General features: G+C 37.3%; 1 protein-coding gene across 1 annotated transcript in view; it reads left to right on the top strand.

Annotated features, from left to right (window-relative positions):
- Nucleotides 1-815: 815 nt before the first annotated feature.
- LOC113004002 overlaps nt 816-20,197 on the top strand; it is a 152,797-nt gene continuing 133,415 nt past the window's right edge. Inside the window, exons 1-2 of the mRNA XM_026135863.2 lie at nt 816-1,699; nt 19,148-19,195. Of these exons, the coding sequence (XP_025991648.2) occupies nt 1,547-1,699; nt 19,148-19,195 (201 nt within the window). The 5' untranslated portion in view covers nt 816-1,546. The remainder of the gene's footprint in view (nt 1,700-19,147; nt 19,196-20,197) is intronic.

Raw genomic sequence — 20,197 nt, 5'->3', positions numbered from 1 at the left:
TTCTTCAATTACGAACAAGTCCGAAAATAAGGGGATGAATGGCTTGCCTCGAAAGACAGCTCGTTCTATCGTTGCGGGATTTAACTCTTGCCAGAAAAATGTGAAGACAGAAAATAATATTTTTATTAATGTATTAATTCATATTCTTATTAAAAGTTCGTTTTTCAAGCAAAAAAAAAACGATGAAATATAAGTTTAACTTGTAATATTTTTGCTCACATTACAAATCCGAGCGTGTGAAACGTGTAGTCACTTTTCACGCATTTGTATTTTTTCTGCATTAAATTAAATTTATGCGTGTAATTTTTATACTTGTTACACGCTTAAACGTGTATCAGTATTAAATTACACGTCTAAGCGTCATAAAAAAATACACGCACATAAATACGTAAAGAGTAACAACGTAATTTTACACACAAAGATACACAGTTGGATTTACAATGTAGTATCGTCTCTCAAACCGAGTCGTGCGCTAAGAGACAATGGTATCAACGAGACACGCGACGCGAGTTCGTCGCGAGCGATTAGTACCGCGCGAGTAAATGACAATAAATAAATGTTAGGTTACTCACCCCTCTCTCCGCTGCCGCGATCAGCCCGGCACCGACCAAGTCTCTGCTTTTTCCTTCGCTCGGAATCCTTCGCAGCACTGCTTCCCCATAGCACACACAATCTCACGCGCGCGCGTGCTTATTACTATTAACGCAGCGGATACGGAATCAATTGCGCAGGCCGTACGCAATTCTCCATTAAACGCGATTCGAGAGCGCTTCGCTGCGCTGCGTCCCGCGGCGTTCCGCAGGCGGCGGATGACGTCAGCGTCACGTCGGTAGCTTCACTCCGATTTACCGCCGCGACACGGCGCGAGTCGAGCTAGAGTGAAGACGTCGAATCGACGCGGTTGACCTTTGCTTTCTGTAATATATATACATACATACATACCGTCAAAAACAACGCTCGGCACGCGGTTTGTTTTTTGTCGTCGCCGCGCGCTCTATTGTGTCACTGCGGCGCGCGGCGCGCGGCGCGCGGCGAGTCGTGTTGTTATTGTCTCGGGCGACGTTCGAGCGGGCAGGCACGGCACAGAGCATCTCAAGTACGTCGTTATTAGCCATCGGGACGCGATAGCGACGAGAGTGCCGGGAGAAAGTGCGACGATCATTCCGTGTTGTACGTATACGAGTAGCGATTCCGTGCGACTACTTAACTCCCGCGATTCGCAAGCGTGTCCAACCCGACGGCGCGGCGGCTGTTTATCGTGACATATATTTCGCGTGATTTATCAATTGGAAGTATTAGACATCGTAGTTCAAGTACGTACATGCGTTAGCGCTCGTAAAACACCTTGTGCGTGCACACTGCGCGGAAGCCATCTTGATTAGTCGTCTCGATTTCGGCCTCTTAACCCTCGCTTGACTCGCGCGATAAATCGAAGTCGCGACTCGCGATAGTGAAGTTGACGTCATCCGCCGTCGACGCTCTTTCCCGCCACGGAACGCCACGGAACGCTACGCAGCGCAAGGAAACGCTCTCGAATACGCTTTTAATGGAGAATCGCGTACGTTCTGCGCAATTGATTCTGCATCCGTTGCGTCACGGTAATGAGCGCGCGCGTGTGAGACTGTGTGTGCTGTGGAAAAGCAGTGCTGCGAAGGATTCCGGAGGGAAGAAGCAGCAGAGGCTTGATCGGTGGAGGGAGGTAAGTAACCTATCATTTATTTGTCGTTACTTGTTCGCACGGTACTAATCGCTCGCGGCGCACTCGCGTCGATTAGTCTCGTCTCACTTGATTTAAAGAAATAATTTTCTTGGTTCGTAATAATAAAAACAATTAAATTATTACGTTTCTGTCAGTACTTTCTTTGAATCAAAAAAAATTATTTGTTCAAATTGAACAGATAATTTGAGCAAATAATTTATCTTAAAGAGAGTTAATAACGTCATTTCTTGAAATTGAATAAATTTTTATTTTCCTCAAAGGTTCTTTCAAGGAGGAAAAACCTAAGGAAAAACCAAGTTAGAGATACGATTTTTTTTCAATTTATATAAAGTTTTTCTCCGGATAAACCTGGCAACTCTGTGAAAAGGGATGTAAAAGAATCGCGATGAGAACGCGACGCCGAGCATCGTCTAACAATTAGCGAAAGTAAATTGGGAGTAGGAAAGCGCTGGGTCAACCCGTCGCGTTTAATACGAATGTGCCTGTGACGATTCCGGAACTTGACTTCGCTTCTGCGGACAGTTCGTACTCGTCGGAGAGGGGATTACTCTACTTCTTCGGGCGCGAATTATTTTCCTCGTTTCTGGTAAATGCGGCGCAAGTGAAATTCACTTTATAGATTGATGAAAATAAGCGGGAATGACAAGAAGAGTGCGAAGAAAGAGAAAAGCGTTACACGCCGATTGAGCGAGGTTTAATTGCCAACGCGTTGGTCCAGTTACAGCTGCCAAGTTTCTCATTACGAATCTGGCACCGCGATGCGAAAAGCCGAGATTACTACCGTGCCATTGACCACTGTTCATCCCGGCAACCGCCGACCTCACGTATTCCCACATCATAGACGCACGCACACATACGTATGTACACGCACCGTGTTCGCGTCGATTCGCTAGTGTGCATTCCCTTTCCCTCTTTCTCTTTCTCGTCTCTCTCTCTCTCTCTCTCTCTCTCAGTCTGTGCACATGAAAACCTCTTCAGAAACTGCGTCAAAGGAACACTCGCCCCGGGCTCTTTATCGGGTTCAGGTCGGTTCAGGTCGGGTCGGGTTCAGTGCGGGCTCGTAAGCGCGCCTCGCGAAATTCCCTCGTTTGCCCAGTGTTTCGTCTGTTCTCTATCGTCACTCGCCGTTACGTCCGTCGAATTTTACGTTCAGATTCCGATCATGGGCCGCCTCGCCGAGACTGTGCGATTGTCTCAGCCTGCGTCCGCACGTGTCGCATCGGGTTCGGAAGTCTCGCTCATCGTCGGATCTAATCTCGCGAAATTGAAGGTAACGACCTGACGCTGAGCACGACTTCCGTCGGCGCCGGTGATTTCGCTGTCTCTCTCGCCAATTTCTCTCTCTTTCTCCTCCTCTCTTACAAGATGCCTTCCGGCGTGCTAGATTTCAATCTGCGAAAGGGAACCGTACATTGCAGAACCGTACATTGCAGCGTGGAATTTGCAAAATAGTTAAGATTTTGTCATCTCTACCGACTTCAAAAAACAGTTCCTCTTTTTGCCACTCATAATGTAGGGGAGAGTTGCATATCTGTCGCCTAAATTGTACTACCATAATCATCAATTTTTATGTTTTTATTAATGTATTTCCTTATGAAAAAAAGTATTATTGTCAAAAAAATTACACACAAAAAATTACAGATGGAATCTACTATTTTCTGTGATTTCTTCAGATTGGTAGTAATACGGCAGTAATCGTATTACTGCCAATTTCAAGAAATCACAGAAAATAGCAGATTCTGTGTGTTATTTTTTTATGTGTAATTTTTTTGGCAGTAATACTTTTTCCTAAAGGTTTCCAATGAATGTGAGCAGCATTTAGTGACATAAATTTGAAATGAATAAGTAAAATAGATAAATATTTATTTTTAGATCTGCATCTAGCTAAATTTTTTTAAATACTTTAGCAAAACTTTCCGCATACTTTTTTCCATTATGCTTATTTATTAACTTATTTTAAATATTTGAACCTTTTTTCTATAAATTAATAATAAAATAAGTATTAGTTAATGATTTCTTATACTTTTAATTACTTTAATTTAAAAATTTGTTACTTTCAGAGGAGACACGATTTAGGAGAAATAGATACGCGTCGATTTAAGTGATCAATTACTTAAATGATACGTTTGCTGAAAGGCTAATAATAAATTAATTTGTTATACAGTAAAAAAATTAAACATTTTAATAATAAAGAGATACACAAGAAGCATTTAAAAATTTAACTAAAGATCTGAAAATAATTAAAGTGTAACATCAATGTAATTATGTAGAAAATTGAAGTTGATTTGACTAAAATATCAAAACTCCTTGCAGCATTGCTCGACATGTTTGAACGTCCCTTTTTATTTATTTTTAATAAATTATTTTAATAATCTCACAAATTTAGTTTCAGATTTGTATTTAGTTATATTTTGAAATATTTCAGTAAAACTGTTCTTTTTATATATCTGAAAACACGAAGCTACAATTTCTAACGTTTATTTCCGTACAAATCAATATCAAATGCACTGGGAAATATAATAAAAAAATAACTTGAGTAGTTCGGAAACTTTTTCCCTGAAAGCTACGTTTTACATTTGAGGAATATAAGGATAAAAATAACAAGTACTCGATACGAATTTTTTTTTTCTAAGTGTACAGACGATGGAAGACGAGAAGAGCGCCTGAAAAAAACCTTGAAAGGAAAGCGGAGCGATTTTTTTGGGCAATGTATACAACACATGTATTGCGGAAAATGTGCCCCCGATATATGTTGCGGGATGATTAAGTTCTGAAATTCCGATCACGGAACGGTACGGCAATTTACGAGAGAGTGCCAATAGACAGCTGTTGTATAATGTACGATATAATGCGGTTTATAGCTCTCTCCGCGAGAATGATTCCAGTACGAACGCAACTGCCGCGCGCCGCTTGAATGGAGCTAACGCGAAACGCCTAAAATACGAGGTGCTCTTACGGGCTGTGCAAAGAGAATATTTCTTACTGCGCGACAGGCTCTCCGTCCACGATAAACCTCGTTAACTTTCCTCACACATTGTCTGGGATCTCTCACTGCCGCGTTCATTTCACAGAAAAGAAGGGAAAGACCGCACTTTTATTCGGACGTGCCGAAGCCCGTTACAGTTAGCAAAGTTCCTCTCGATCCTGAATATTTTCTTAGGCAAACGAGATTGGCGCGTTATACTTCGACTATGTACTTTATCAGAAAGATACATAATCGTGCGCCCGCTGTACCTCTGCTTAGGCAACTGTCTTAGCAACGTTTCGATTTTCCGATCGATCGATACGCTCTCGTATCTCATTACACCAAGCCGTCTCTCTCTCTCTCTCTCTCTCTCTCTCTCTCTCTCGTGCGAGTATCTCTCTCGCGCACACCAAAGTACGTATATTACCTGTACAACGGCATAACTGTTGTTGGTGATAATGGACAACGATAAGGAGCGATACCGTTATTATTAACATGAGGATTATGCCTGTAAGGCGATACACACCGCTGAAACAAAGATATATATATATATGTATATATATATTAGCGTTACAACAATTGCGTTATGCAGAAATGCTGGCTGAGATTGCAGGAGGGGAGGGGGTTTGTTAATTAGTTTTGCGAATTAGTTTCTCGGCACTTTTGCAGATGTAAATATGGCGATAAAACATACAGACGAAATAAAACAGACGCGCATAATTAGATGAAATTTTTGAAGCGGTGGCACTTGCTCGTAAACTCGCATAAAGGAGCGTCTTCACTTTGAGGGTGGCAAAGATCCCAAGTTACTTTTAATACGGCTTGGTATCTTGTAAATTAGTTTTACGAAGAGAGAGAGAGAGAAAGCTTTTGCACATTAATGGAAGAATACGCGAGATAATCTTGTAAAATATAATCTTTCGTACGCATGCCGCTGTAAATTAGATGAAGGTATTACAGAGAACATCTTACAATTAGTTAATAGGAGAAGAAACAATACGGTGACACTTGCGCGAAGAATTGGCGATCGGATAAAAAGAGGAAGAAGTGGGGAGGGGAATTTTATGAGCTATCACGTCCTCCCGGTTGTGTTAATAAAATCCGACCGGTGCGCCAAATTATTGTCGAGCCGGACGATTATAGATTATCAGCAAAAATTGTGGGACGTGTATTGACTGTCGGAAACTCCACGTCACGCGATATCATGCGTTTGCAAGTGCACTACGCACGATCGAGAACCGGGAGAAGTGCTCGTACATTGGAAATGTACGAGAAACGCCATCGCGTTGACGGCTCGCAATGAGAATTGAGCGTATGATGTTCACAATTTCGAGGCGCGGATCGACGATATTTCATTACTAAAATATTAGCGTACTCCGTCGCGCGCGCGCCAAACTTTTGATTAATCTACACGTTCGAAAGCGGCGCAGAGAAAGCGAGAGAGAGAGAGAGAGAGAGAGAGAGAGAACGAGTTGAAAATTAATATTAGATTCCAAAGGACTCTCCCCAACGAAAGCGGTATGGCAAAATATGTTACAAGTACGTAATTATATCGAGTGCACGCGAAATATGCACAATGAAAGATATCTACGCCGCTGATAATTAATGCGAAAAAAAGGACTTTTATACATTCACGGGAGCACTGCACCGCGTATATTTCTTTTTTTTTCTTTTTTTTAAATTCCAGATCTCATTCGTTCTTCTCGGTGGAGCTCGAGAAAATTAAAAGTTGCTTTAAAGCGTCGCCTTTTACGTTGCGATTCGTATATACTTTTGATTAATGAATCGCGCGGCTATCTTTTGTCTTCGCGGCTTTTTTCTTTCGGAACATTACGCACAATTGGTAGCTCATTATTACAGCAGCGACCCGCCGCTCGGCCGGCCGTGCGTGCGTCCCCGTGAAAGCCGCCCGGCCGAGCATATATTTTATGTGCTAATAAATCTCAGATATCTGTAGCTATTAAAACTTTTCATGGCAAAAAGCTAATAAATTTTTATTACACAGCGCGACTCTGCTTTTCGCGCGAAATTCGAAATATTACCGTCGCCATATTGCGATTGTCCGCGCACATCAACAAAAATTCCAGACTATTATGCGGCTTTGCGTTACCGATACAACGTCCGCTTGTACGGTGTATTAATTGCACGCGGTTCGCGCAATTTTTCGTTATTCACTCTTGATGCGTTCGATGTCGCGTTGTATAATATTTCACAATTATATCATGTGTCGGGCCGACTGAAAATATTTGAGACCCCAGTAAATAATACCTCCGGACTGTGCGAAATTAATTGTTGCGTATATAATTTTATTAATTGAGGGATATACTCGGGACCTTCTATCGCTGTCTCTCTCTCTCTCTTTTATCATGTAAATTTAGCGGACGTGTTCTCGCGCAACCGCCCGTGAATGCCGCTCGGCAAATCAAGGCGGTATTCGGGCGGGACCCGTTGTCGTGAAATTATTAATGGCAATAGCAATCATCACGCCGTCATTATGCCGGCGAATTAAACACCGGTGAGCATTACCGTTGTGCACACCGCGGCGCCCATATAATAGGCCTGTATATGGAAATTTGTCTGAGGGCAACATTATACTTTTAATATCTTTTTTAATATCCCCGGTTGTGTGCCGTAACGCGGCACGCTTATTACGTTTTGACAAAGACCGCCCGCTATGTCCTCTCAGATTCTGAAAGAAGGGCTCTCCTTTTATTTGGATTTAATTATAATTATTCGATATTCTTCTTCTCAGATGAGAACCGGAGGGGAAAGAAAATATATTTGGAGACTAATATAGATTTCATCGTACGTACGCCCACACAAGAGATGTGCTGGATTCGATGTTATTACTCTTCTATGTATTATATCATAAAATAAGATCGAGGGATAACGATATAGGGACAATCATAATTATTATTGGGGAAAAGACATTTCAGACTTGAGTGGAAAAGTTCTTAAATCTAGAATTAAATCATTTTAGTGCTGTCTCGTCAATTTGCTCAGGTAAATTTAGAATAGACAATGGAAATTTTTTGTGATGAATCTCTTAATATTCTTGATTTAATAACAGATTAATCTGAAGAAAATTGAAAGAGTTTTCTCTCTGATAAAATGTTACGAAGGGAGCTACTCTTATCTTCTTGTCTTAAAATAAATAGTAAATTAATCTTATTTAATTTGATGAAGAATAGGAATTATAGTGGGACAAATAATGGGATAAATATATAATGGGATAAATAAACAATAAATACAAAATTTTCGCAAGCATCAAACAAGTCCGGATGTTTATTTATTTATTTATTTTTTGTTTAAACGGATTTTTAAAAATATTAATTAAAGTTTCCACCTTTGTTCTTACAGCCAATTACAAGTTCGGAAAAAAATTACCAAGTTTATAAAATGAACTTTAAGAAGATGAGAAGTGTTTTTGCTTTTATGAAAAAATTTAATTTTTTGAACTTGTTTGATTTTTGTAGAAAAACTCTTCAATTGTTCCTTTCTTCTTGTCAGACAAAAGTGCAGTGCGAATTTCCTGTGAGTTCCCTGTTTCAACTGATACCAAGTTTTCCTGTCACGTGCCAAGTTAGGCCCTGCGCACAGTAGAGGAATATTAGATATTAGGAATAGGGATTAAGACTTTAGAATTAAAATTTTAGTTTTCTCAATGAACACTGTAGATAAATAATAAGTTATGTTGTATCTTACACGACACATTTATATTTTATTCCTATCCATTGTGCATTATGTTTAATATTCATAGAGAAAACTAATTCTAAAATCTCAATTCTTATTCTTAATATCTAATATTCCTGTATTATGCGCAGGGTCTTATAAAAAATTTGATGGATATAAGATTAAGTTTAGTTGTTGCGAATACATTCGCACCTCTCACGTATATTATACGCAACGAGCAAATGTACATTTTGACTGCGGCATGTAGACCCTAATGGTTGCGCGACCGTTACATGTAATGACAATTATCTCGTTATAACCGCGGGTAAATAGGGGCGTAAGTGCCAACACGCGTACGTGACAATTCGCGTTGAACGAGCCTCACACCGCCGGATTGTCTCTCTGTCCCCTAGCTTACTTCCACCGTTATTTTCTCGTTCGTTCAATGAAAACTATCCTCATATTTTTCGGATAGTTATCAGCGCGTTTGCTGAACTTCGAAATTAATTACGCGACTAATTCAATTACGCGCGAAGTTAAAAGCACCCTTTGTGAAAAAGTTATGAATTTATGGGGAGTATCCGGTACGATACGCTCTTGTTAGCTTGGATATCAAAATGCCGTGATCAATGAATGAAGCAATATTCTACTTTACTTTGTTTAAGCTTGTGCGCCAATAATATCAATTATGGTCGGCACGCGATACCGTGGTATTGCCGCTCCTTTCTTTCGTTTCATTTCAAAAATATAAAATGGTTGAGCAGAAATTATTAGAGAGTTGAAAAAATAAACGTCATTGAGAGAATATAACAAACCGATTATATTACCAAAAAAGAAGACAAAAAAAAACGGAAAAAAGAGGAAAAATTCCAATGCCACGAATTACGAGTAATGGCTTTTACTCGTATCTGGACTTTGCACGGACCGCAACTTGCAACAGGGGAAAAAAAACATTTAAAACCGCGAATAGCATCACGATGCAAAACGCCGACCTACCGCAGCTGTTAGCATCGAATTAACGAGCGTTCGCACTGTCAGCAGGAGTGGACACTGCAACACTATGTCCGCTGGATGTTAATAGCAATGTAAATATCAGCGTTACCTTATGCGACAACACGCACGCCGGAATATCGCGGCGCGATAATACGGCTGACTTTGCTATGTAAATCTCTTATTGCCGCACTTGCATCTCCGGTTTTGATGCCCGGACTTAATTTCGCGTGGCGAAAGTGACGCTGTTTGCCGACGATTGTACAACTGTATTATGCAAAGTGCCGCGAAATCCCCAGCCTTATTTCGATGATTACGTCTTAAACCTCGAATTAATTATTTTCTGAAACTAAAACGCAACACGCGTTAATGATACTAGCCAATTACAGTAAAAAATGATTTTTAACTAAGCTAAGGTGTTTTGTAGAGATGTTTAAATAAAAATAATTGCAAATTAAATTCCACGAACACATCAGGTTACTCAAATCTAAGATCTAAACTTTTTTGTGACATCAAAAATGTTTTTATAAACAACATATTAGTTTTATCTTGAAAATTTTGTCAGAAATAATGAATAAATTGTTTATCCTCTACGAAATATATTTTTTAATATTTTAATTTTTACCTTTTAACCATATTGTGAAGAATTTAAGTATAAAGTTTTGTTAAGATGGCAAAATGTTCGCTTATGATGATAAATTATGCATCCTTATAGTTTTTAATTTATGGATAACGATACGCAGCGTACATACAGTGTAATTGATTATAATAGATTCCACTCAATGTATATATGTAAATTGTATAATTATTGAATTAAAAATTATTGTAAAATATTATTATAATTAATACTAACCTTAATTATTTGGATATAATAAATTTGCTTGTATACACGGCTACTCTGTGTTGGCTCTTATTGGCATTTTTAATTTATCTTAGTTTTTAGAGTCTTATTTAATTTTGTAGTTTATATAATTATATTACATTGTATATCGTATATATAAATTTTATTATATATACATATATTAAATGTAATGCACATATACTTAGCGGAATCTATTACGATAAATTATCCTATATATGTATCGACAATTGAAACCACAAATTATAAGTGTATGACTTTATCGCCATTAAAGGTGGAAAATTGGTTATTTCAGCAAATTTCTGTATTTAAATCCTTTATAACATGACGAAAAATAAGATATCGAAATAAAAATGTTTTTTATATGAGAGAGAAACAACATACATTCATGATTTCTAATTAGAATTTTAAAATAATGTTTTATTACGAACTTTTTACAATTTTTTACAACGTTTTTACAAAAAAATTTTCAAAAAAGTTATTTTTTGCACATTAAATCTCAATTATTTTACAAAACCTAATAAAAATTAGCTTGTTATTGTTTTCAACATCCAAAAATCTATGAAAAAAACACTTTATCTGCTTCAATATAATAAAAATATTTTTTTATAAACAAATATAATTATTGAATTACATTTCTGCGGTTGTCGAACGAATTCTAAGATGACGACATTTTTCACAGTTTTATCTGTACGATGTGCGCAAAATTTTTATATGTCTTACATATCCTCACTGACGTAAATGTATACGATCGCACCATCCTGCTACAGTAAAATAACAGCCTCGACAAATTTGTAATTCAAATTGACGTGATACAGAATAAATTACTGTCGCCCATCTAGGAGTCTCCTTTTGGCTCCTTCCAGAGAAAGGAGCGGAAGGTCCATCTACCTGATATCCTGGAGCGCGTATAAACCACCTCCCATGGACTATTTCGAGCTAAGCTATTCCGCCGGACTAATTTCTCAATTACAGCCGAGTTATTGACTCAGCGTTCTCGCGCTGCTATTGCAAAGATGCCGCAGTTTGTCGTTTGCAAAGTATAACTCACGATTGCAAATAGTTCTTATAATTACAATAATTTTTGCGCACGAAGATGAACGCATTGGCATGAGTTGACGCATAACGTTACGTTATAATCAGTGTTTGCTATTATCTACACAAAATTATCTAAATAATTATCTAGATAAATAAAGAAACAGCTTTATTTTTTATTTTAAACAGTTTTTATCTAGATTATTAGACCTATGTTATCTTTAGCTTTATCTTAAATAAAGAAATATTATTTCAAATTACCCAAGTTATTGAATAATAACGAGTATGAAGAATCCTCCAAGTTACAATTTATTCTAACAGGAGATTTGCTTGAAGTGACAACAACAGATTGCACAGATCATAAAATAGTCATGCATTATAAAAATTGTCCCAAAACTATAAATTCAAAAATTTACAAAGAACTTTACCAGTCATTATAATATAAGAATATTACATATTCTTTCAATATTTTTTAATTTTATTCAAGAATTGATCCGAATCAAAGGAATGAATATTTTTTGTTAGATCAAATTATTTGAAAAATTTTTGTTTTTAAGAAATAAAGATTTAGAGTTAAAAATATGAATTTATTACTTTTATATCCTAAATTGTTTTACTCAACAGCAATATTATCTTTAAATTATTTAGATAAAACCGATATACGATTTTATTTATATGTAGATAAATTATAAAAATTGAGTTATTTTTACCTCATCTAAGATACGTATAATTTATCTTATCTTTATCTAAATAATTTAAAGTAATTTAGGCGCAACAGTAGATAATAAATAGATAAACGAAAATTGAGAAACAAATAATATTCAATTACAGTAAAATATCCAACTATTTATATTTCGACAAATCTTTTCAATACTTTCCACTTTCAGGCATTAAAATATCTTCTTCGTTACTCTATCGAGGTTTTGCTTATCTCTTGCAAAATTTACTAAAATTGTCGGATCATTTAATCGATGTAACGTCGACATTTGTATCGCGTAAAAAATGTATTTCCAAATCGGGCGGCGCTGAATATTAAAATAAAGTATCATGTATTTAAGCGGTGCAGTAATTAAACATACACAATGTAACAAACTTCCCTGGTCGTTCGTATACGGACGGCAGCGAGCGGTGAAGTGACGAGTAAATTGTAGGACGCGCCGTGCAAATATAATACTGCCGATTGCAACGTACGCGCGTCGCGCAATGCACGGCGGAACGTCCGGAAGCATTTTGACGTCCGTTACAAAATTATCCGGACGCGTTGAACGACGATTAATATTGCAAAAATTTCATGATTTTCGCAAAAAAAAAGGGGGGAGAAACGTATATATAGTAATGGTACGTGACTGACGATGAACGGTCGTCGGTGCATTCATTATGTACATTTGATGTTTGCGTAATTGCTTTTGCTTTATTATTCCGTGGAGTATCGTATTTCGATTACTCCTGGTAACACGATTTTCAACAATCGTTGCTATTTCGTGCACGAAATTTTCGCAGGGGCTCCTGCCAGCGTATCACTTCGCCGGATAACGAGTATCATTAATATTCATTTTAATGTTCTTTGGCTGCCCTGTAACAATAAACGCGAAACATTATCCAGTTAGCGGGCGCATGCAATCTTTTTGGGAAATTGACGTGACGAAAGAAGGGGATTATAATAATGATAAACGACAGGCGGGAGATCCCTATTTTTCGCGAAAAATTGCCAAATAAATTTCTCTTTTCCTTTTTTCATTCCAGACGGTAATTAGCAACGCACTGTCACCGTAACAGGTATTCCCTAAAGAAATTACGATTTTATTATTTAAAGTAGACGTTGCAGAGACTGGTGACTTTATGTATTTATGCTAAACGTTTACCAAGAGACTCGGGGAGGGAGAGACGGTGGAAATTTGTTCTCGCGCGAACAGCAAGAAACCCTTAATGCTGAAACTCACAAACAATTTTCGCGTTTGCCACGAAGAAGCAGCGGTGAATTTTGGAGAATGGGTGTATGCGAATCCCAAGGCAGATCGATGTTGGATAAAAACAGTGGCTCACAGAAACGCGGCGAACTCGCGGGCTAGCGGAGAGCTCATAAATAAAAGATATTGCTGACAGAGCGAGAGAGAGTGAGAGAAAGAGAGGAAAGGGGGGATGGACAATTATTCTCGCATAGAACGACATGCTTCTTGTATCATCGAATACATTACACCCAGTGTGCATTACACGATGTACGCTTGCACTTCGCGAGAGATTCCACTTAACCCGGAGTCGCGAGACTATCTTTTTTCGTCGCCAACAAAAACGGCGTCGCGCGAGTCAACTCGAGGGGGAAGCGATACTACCCCGAACGAGTGCATATTGCGCCAGAAATTATTCTATGCAAATCGCATTATTCCCGCTTCACCGCATTACAACCGACTGTAATGTATTCCGGAGGGGGATTTATGCGGCTTTGCCGAATAATACCTGACTTAACACATTACTACAGGGAGTTGGGCGCGCGACAATAAGAGACTCGGCGAAGGGGATGAGCGTGCAATCAGTTGTTCTTAGTGTTCGATCCACGCGTGATCTGAGAATGAAACGATTGCGGCTGTTATACCGCACTGCTAAAAGCAATCGACGAACAATCGCGCTGAAGGTAATCAATTATGTAAGTCGTAATGCTAGTTATTTGAAACGTATCTAAGGTTCAATTTTCATTTAGTCCAACGTGTCCTGATGTCACAAAAATATCTCGACTAGAAATTTTTCCAATTGTCCCAGCTAGATTGATCTTATTTAAGAACTTGTCTTAAATAAGATCAACCTGGTTAGAAACGGTAGTCAGATCTTCATCCATATATTCCTACATTTATATCGGATTAAATTATTAAATTATTAAATATTCTGTTCTTATTACATTGGAAATAAACTAATCACGTTATTTGAAATTCTGACAGATTTAATATATCCGTTGGAAAATGAATAAATCAGAATCCTTATAGGAATGACCAGATGGCATGACTAATTCTTTCTTGTTAAATATACCGGATTTTCTCGTTAATGAGACTAAATTTATTTAGAATGTCTGAATCTGTATGTGATAGAGATTAATTAACGTGCACAATGTAGCGTTACAGTGTTTTTGATAATATTTCAAAACGCCATTACATCGTATTAAGAGATTATCGCAATCAGTCAAAAAGTTCAAAATATGTGGTTTTTTTAATCTTTTTGCGAAAATGATAAAACTTTTTGAAAATAATAAGAGAATGTAGATCGACATGTGAAAACACAACATTAAAGATAAAATTTATTCGGTTATAGCTGGATATTCATGCTAATATTTCTTGTATGATTTTATATACCACTCTTCCATTATTAATTTATATATCAATTTATATATCAACATTGTGATATTATTTTTATTTATCTTATAGCTATGTATTTCAAAAAAATTTATTCGTCATGCAGTTCAATGAAATTAAAAAATGATATGTAAAATCACACAAGAAATATTAGCACGAATTAATATTTAACTAATCGAATAAGACTTTGTTTTTAATTTTTTTAAAAATATGTTCATATATGTGAAGGAATATATTTTTATGAATTAAAATATTATTTATTTATTTTATTTTAAATAAAATTATTAATAAATAAAAAATATACAATAGTCATTCTCTTAAAGAACCTTTAACAAAGTTGTTTTGCGGTGACCATTGTTGCTTGGTTCTGGATCATCTAAAATAAAAAATCCGAAAAAATTTACTTAATATATATTAACATAAACACAATCAGAAGTTCTATATAAACAATATAAATGACTAATAAAATGAGATACTTGACTAATAACAACCGGCACTGAGTGTTTTTGTTCAATTAATTAGTTTATTAAACTCAAACGATTATAAGGAGCGTCTTTTAAAAAAGCTAATTAACACATGTTAATATATTAAATTACTTAAATTAAATTCTTTAAACAAACAGCTTTTTTCGAGATATTGAATAGAGTTAAAATAGAAAACATTAAAAGTTAAAAAGTTGATTTTTGATAAAAAATATCGCTCGTTTTTCATTGATAAAAGAATTGCATCAAAAATATCCTTTGTTCAAGGACTAGTTTTTTATATCTAAAATAAACGTATAAAGTTGAAATAAATCGAAGTAGTTTGCTAGATATCTTGATAATTGATTTTAAAATGTGATTTTGAGAGAACCATGTTAAAAATTTCAAAACAAGTGTGCGTTTAAATAAAATATTTATTTTTTTAACAATAATTTGATTAGCTTGTGTACAATTTACAAATTAATGAATAAAGCCAGTGAGACGAGCAAAAGAATTTAGGTGTTTGTATAAAGTATAAATTATATTTATTAATAATAATATTTGACAAAAACGTTTCGACTCAAAGTACACGAAGTTTTCCTTAGTGTGTATTCTTACATTACTAGCACAACGTTTTCAACGCAAATATCTTTTCTGACGACAATGTTAACGCAAATGACGGTAAAATTCGAGTATAATCCGGTTTACAGTCCATGGTCTACAACTTCTTTGCTTCGTCATTTGTAGACCATGGACTGTAAACCGGATCATATTTGAATTGCCGACATTTGTGTTGAGAACATTGCCGTCAGGAAAGATATTTGCGTTGAAAACGTTGCGCTAGTAACGTAAAAGTATACACTGAAGAAGACTCCGTAGAGTCAAAACGTTTGTGTCAAATATATTATTAATAAATTTATGCTTTATACGAACACCTACATTTTTTTACTCGTCTCACTGGCCTTATTCATTAATTTATTTTTTAACTTACGTAAAGCCAGGTTCATAAAGTAAATTTTCTGAAGAGTTTTTAGTCTCTAAAACATCAATTTGGTGCTGCCGATGAAACATTCTTCCTTTATGGGCGCAAAACTGCCGTACTATACCTTTTAACCGTCGAGCGGAGCGTTGTACTTTGAACCTATAACTCCGTCAATTTTATAATCGGATTAACTTGAAACTTTCAGGGAACATTCTCCAAATGTTGTACAGAAAATGTCATAATTCAAAAATCGATTTTTTTTCGAACTCTCTGAGCACGACTCCTTAATACATTTTGGCACATGCAACTTTCAGAAATTATCAATTTTATTTCTTGAATTAATTTTTGTATAGAACTAAAAAAATATCAAAATATACATCACTCATTTTTGTATTTTAAACTTGAATTTAAAGGCTTGCATTCAAGAGAGAGAGAGAGAGAGAGAATTATTTTATTGTGAATAAGAAAAATCTCATAAGGTTGCGTCTTTTATTCCATTGTATATGATTTTTTAATTACAAAAAAGAAATGGAATTTGTTTACGCCCATTAATGAGCGGTGCCGTGTACCGCTATAATTAAAAGTTTTATAGTTTCAACCGAAAAATGCCAATCCTTATTTAGGATTATCTTACGTTAGATAATCGTGATCTTACGAGATATTAGATAACAAAAATGACACAACTTTTAGTCAGGGGGTTTATGTAGGGAAAAGTTGTATAACGGAGTAACGTAAAAGCAAATGTAAATTCATGGCAGACGACAGGTGAAACTGTGCAATACGCGCTAACTAGATTAACTGGCCGACGTATAATCTTCTTTACGGCTCGAGAGGAGCTTAACGATCCGCTGTGTATTCGATAATGGCGATACCGATGCCATTAAAAGACGCTTGTCTGCCGGCGATCGGCTCTCAGTTGACTGTGGATTTGCATAAAATGATTGGAAATCTCCGACGGGAAAGAATGCTCGTTACTCAGTCAGCGACTTATCGCTGCACGATGTCAAATTTCTTCCGTCAGCCTAATGTACGGTCCTCGCCGTGTCGCCGGCGAAAGGACGCCGTTTCTGGAACAACGAGCGGATGAGAATAAAAATTAGGTGCAATCTCTTTCTCCTCTCGTGTATCTACGAAAGCGGATAATTATTTTAAGTTTATACGCGATTTCTCGCGAGCAAGAGAGCGACGCAAGATTATACGTTCCTGGTTCACGCGCGCTTCACGCGATATTGTAAACATGCTGATACTTCATCGGGAGTTAACATCGCGGACACGTACCGCCGCGCGGCAATAAATTACAACGTAGATTAGAATAGTTAATGCCAGCGCCGTTCGAACGCGACGTTACCTAGTAAATCTTGCAATAGTGTTGCGCAACAGCGGGACTAAATGCGAGGGAGAGACAGGGAGACGCATATCAGACAGAGGCTCTCGCATCTAACACTATTAACAATACATCAAAATCAAACAGAGAAAGTACGGTCAACTGGGAACATCTCTCTGTAGAGAATATTTCACGCCGGGAATAACACATCTGTCACCTGGAAACGCGAATGAGAGAATCTGAATAAAAAGAAGAGATGGGATTCTTTTTTTGTTTTGTTTTGCAAGAGCGATCTACGGAACGCGTGAAAAATTATACACGTTCAAAATGGGGATCCGCAACGTTCCCTCAACATAAGCTATTTTTCTCACCGTGTTTTTCTACGTTCTACCCCACGTCCTCGCTCCGTCCCATCCCTTTTATCGTGAACGCTCAGATGAAGTAGCCTCCACTTCTGACAATGAGTGGCATCTCAAAGTTCCGGCGGACGACGAATGAGTCTGGATTTGCGCGAGACTGCTGTCGCCCCACGTGCACGCGCGCCAAGTCTTAACCTGAACCTGCCGAGACAGTCAATTACCGGCGGGTGCTGAAATCAGGGTAAACGCCGCGCCGTGCGCCGGCCCGGCCCGGGGGCGAGAGAGGGTGCCGTGTGACCTCTCGCGCGCGCGAAGCACGATGGATGCTTTCCTCGACGGTGGTGGCGGTTTACCAGTTGAAGGCGCCAGGACCAGGACCGGAATTTTCGAACAAAAGAGCAGCGGTCCTGATTTAGTGGCGCGCATAATTTCGTCCTGGTCATAAATTAATATTTCCCAACCCCCCTTTGTCCATTCGTCGACCTGCCTGCGGCCGCGGAAGAAAAGGATCGCCTGATGAATGAAAATCCTTTTACATAAATTCCTATTTGTTTTATTTCTATATATATATATATTTTTTTTTTTTAATGCAATTTCCGATGTATGTACATATGTATGTATACATGTATGATAAATTCGGACGTTTTGTAATTTGGACGACAACTTGAAATTTGTGTGTTTGCAACACCTCTCGTCACCCACATCTCGCACTGATGGAAAATTTGCCGCACTGTTTATTTACATATAAATGATATGAAAATACGATGGTTATCGCTAAAATGTTAATTAAATATTATGAATTGATTGATAATGCGTAAAAATTGAAATGCAATGTAATCTTACATTTTAATCACGAAAATACTTCTGTTGATTTATTCATAGTACACACGAAACGTTAGTAAATATCGCTCTCGCAAAATGCAAATAAATTTATGAATTATAGGAAAGTTAATTTCTTTGAGTTTACATATATTTATAATATTTCTTTGTACATCTCGTTTGCATTATATAATCTAAATTTTGCCATATAATTTAATATAAAACAAATATTTTTTGACATATTTGAACGAAATGAGTGTCATTTTCGGCGGATTATTCTCTTCTTTCTGCGTTTTTCTTCTTGGCAGTTTTTCAATATTATAATCGCATGTGAATCCTTATGAATTATAACTAGAGCATCGAAATCAAAACGAATGTCCTTTTTACGTCAGTTCTGGCCGCGATGAGAGAGAATTCGTTTATTATTTCAATGATCATGTAGCTTTAATGATTAGCAAATGAGGCTAATTTCCATAATAATCAACGCTAATTTATAACAATTACAATACAGGAAAGCATTCTGATTATCGAATAATTATCATTTATTTAGCATAGTTAGTTGCTATTGCTTTGTTTAATTCGTATTTGTTGCATACAATACATTTTCCGCATTTTTGTTTCAGGCTTTTGGATTGGATTGCGCCATATTAGACTGCACAATTCTTCTTAAGGTAAGACTTAATAAAATTAAATCCCTGCAAAAATTTGATTTACGCTTGGCGCAGTTGTATTAAACGAAATCAAGATACATGCGTACGCTGAAAAAAGAAAATCGCAGTCGCGCGCGAGCAAACGTTCCAAATGGAAAAATGGGAATCGAAAATTTAAGGACGGCGCAGAACCGCATCGCCGGACGATGCATGGCAATGCGAAGCTCTGCGTACGTTAAAATTAAACAGTCCGCTAACAGCTTTGGAGGCTTTCCATCAATTTAGGCTCAACCCCTTTTTTTCTATTCAAAACGATCGGCGTTGCCAGCTTGGCTCCACTCGCGGAAATTTAAATGTATGTCGGCGGATGTATGTAAATGTATGTTTCTACGTGTACGCGAAGCTTATCTACGGATTAAGGTTTGAGCTTGGAATAGGGAAAAAAATTGCATCGATCGACTATCCGTTCCGACGCCCGCCGCCGCCGCCGCTCGTGAATTAAACGACTTCGACTGGTTGCGAGCGCAGTAAAAGCGCAGGATAATTAATCACGTAAAAATTCGTGATTCGCAATCTGCGAGTATTCCGCAATAATTATAAGGGCATTAATAATAATAAGAGTAATTACGATGTTATGGACAATTGTGGGAACAATATACGCGATAATCATTCGCATTCAGCAAAAGTATAGGCGCGTTGTAAAAATGAAACAAAAAATATAAAGTTTCTATTTCAGAATTTAATAACGTGGAAAATTGTGGCTGTACACACATAAAATTTATAATAACGATTGCTGTGCACATGGCACGAATTACAGAAGAATTTTGCCAGCCGGGGATTGTTTCGATGCTACATTATCTGTTCGACACATTTATCGGGAAAAATACTGAATGAGAGTAAACGCAATTTTCTAAACTCTGATCCGCGTATCTTTTTTTTCCCCAGAATGTCGATGTGTGTGTGTGTGTGTGTGTGTGTGTGTGTGTGTGTCTGTGGCGCGCGCGCGTGTGTTTTATGCGATCG

Source organism: Solenopsis invicta, chromosome 6 (genome assembly GCF_016802725.1).
Source record: "Solenopsis invicta isolate M01_SB chromosome 6, UNIL_Sinv_3.0, whole genome shotgun sequence".
Classification (NCBI taxonomy): Eukaryota; Metazoa; Arthropoda; class Insecta; order Hymenoptera; family Formicidae; genus Solenopsis; species Solenopsis invicta.
This window is presented reverse-complemented; position numbering and strand designations above follow the sequence as displayed.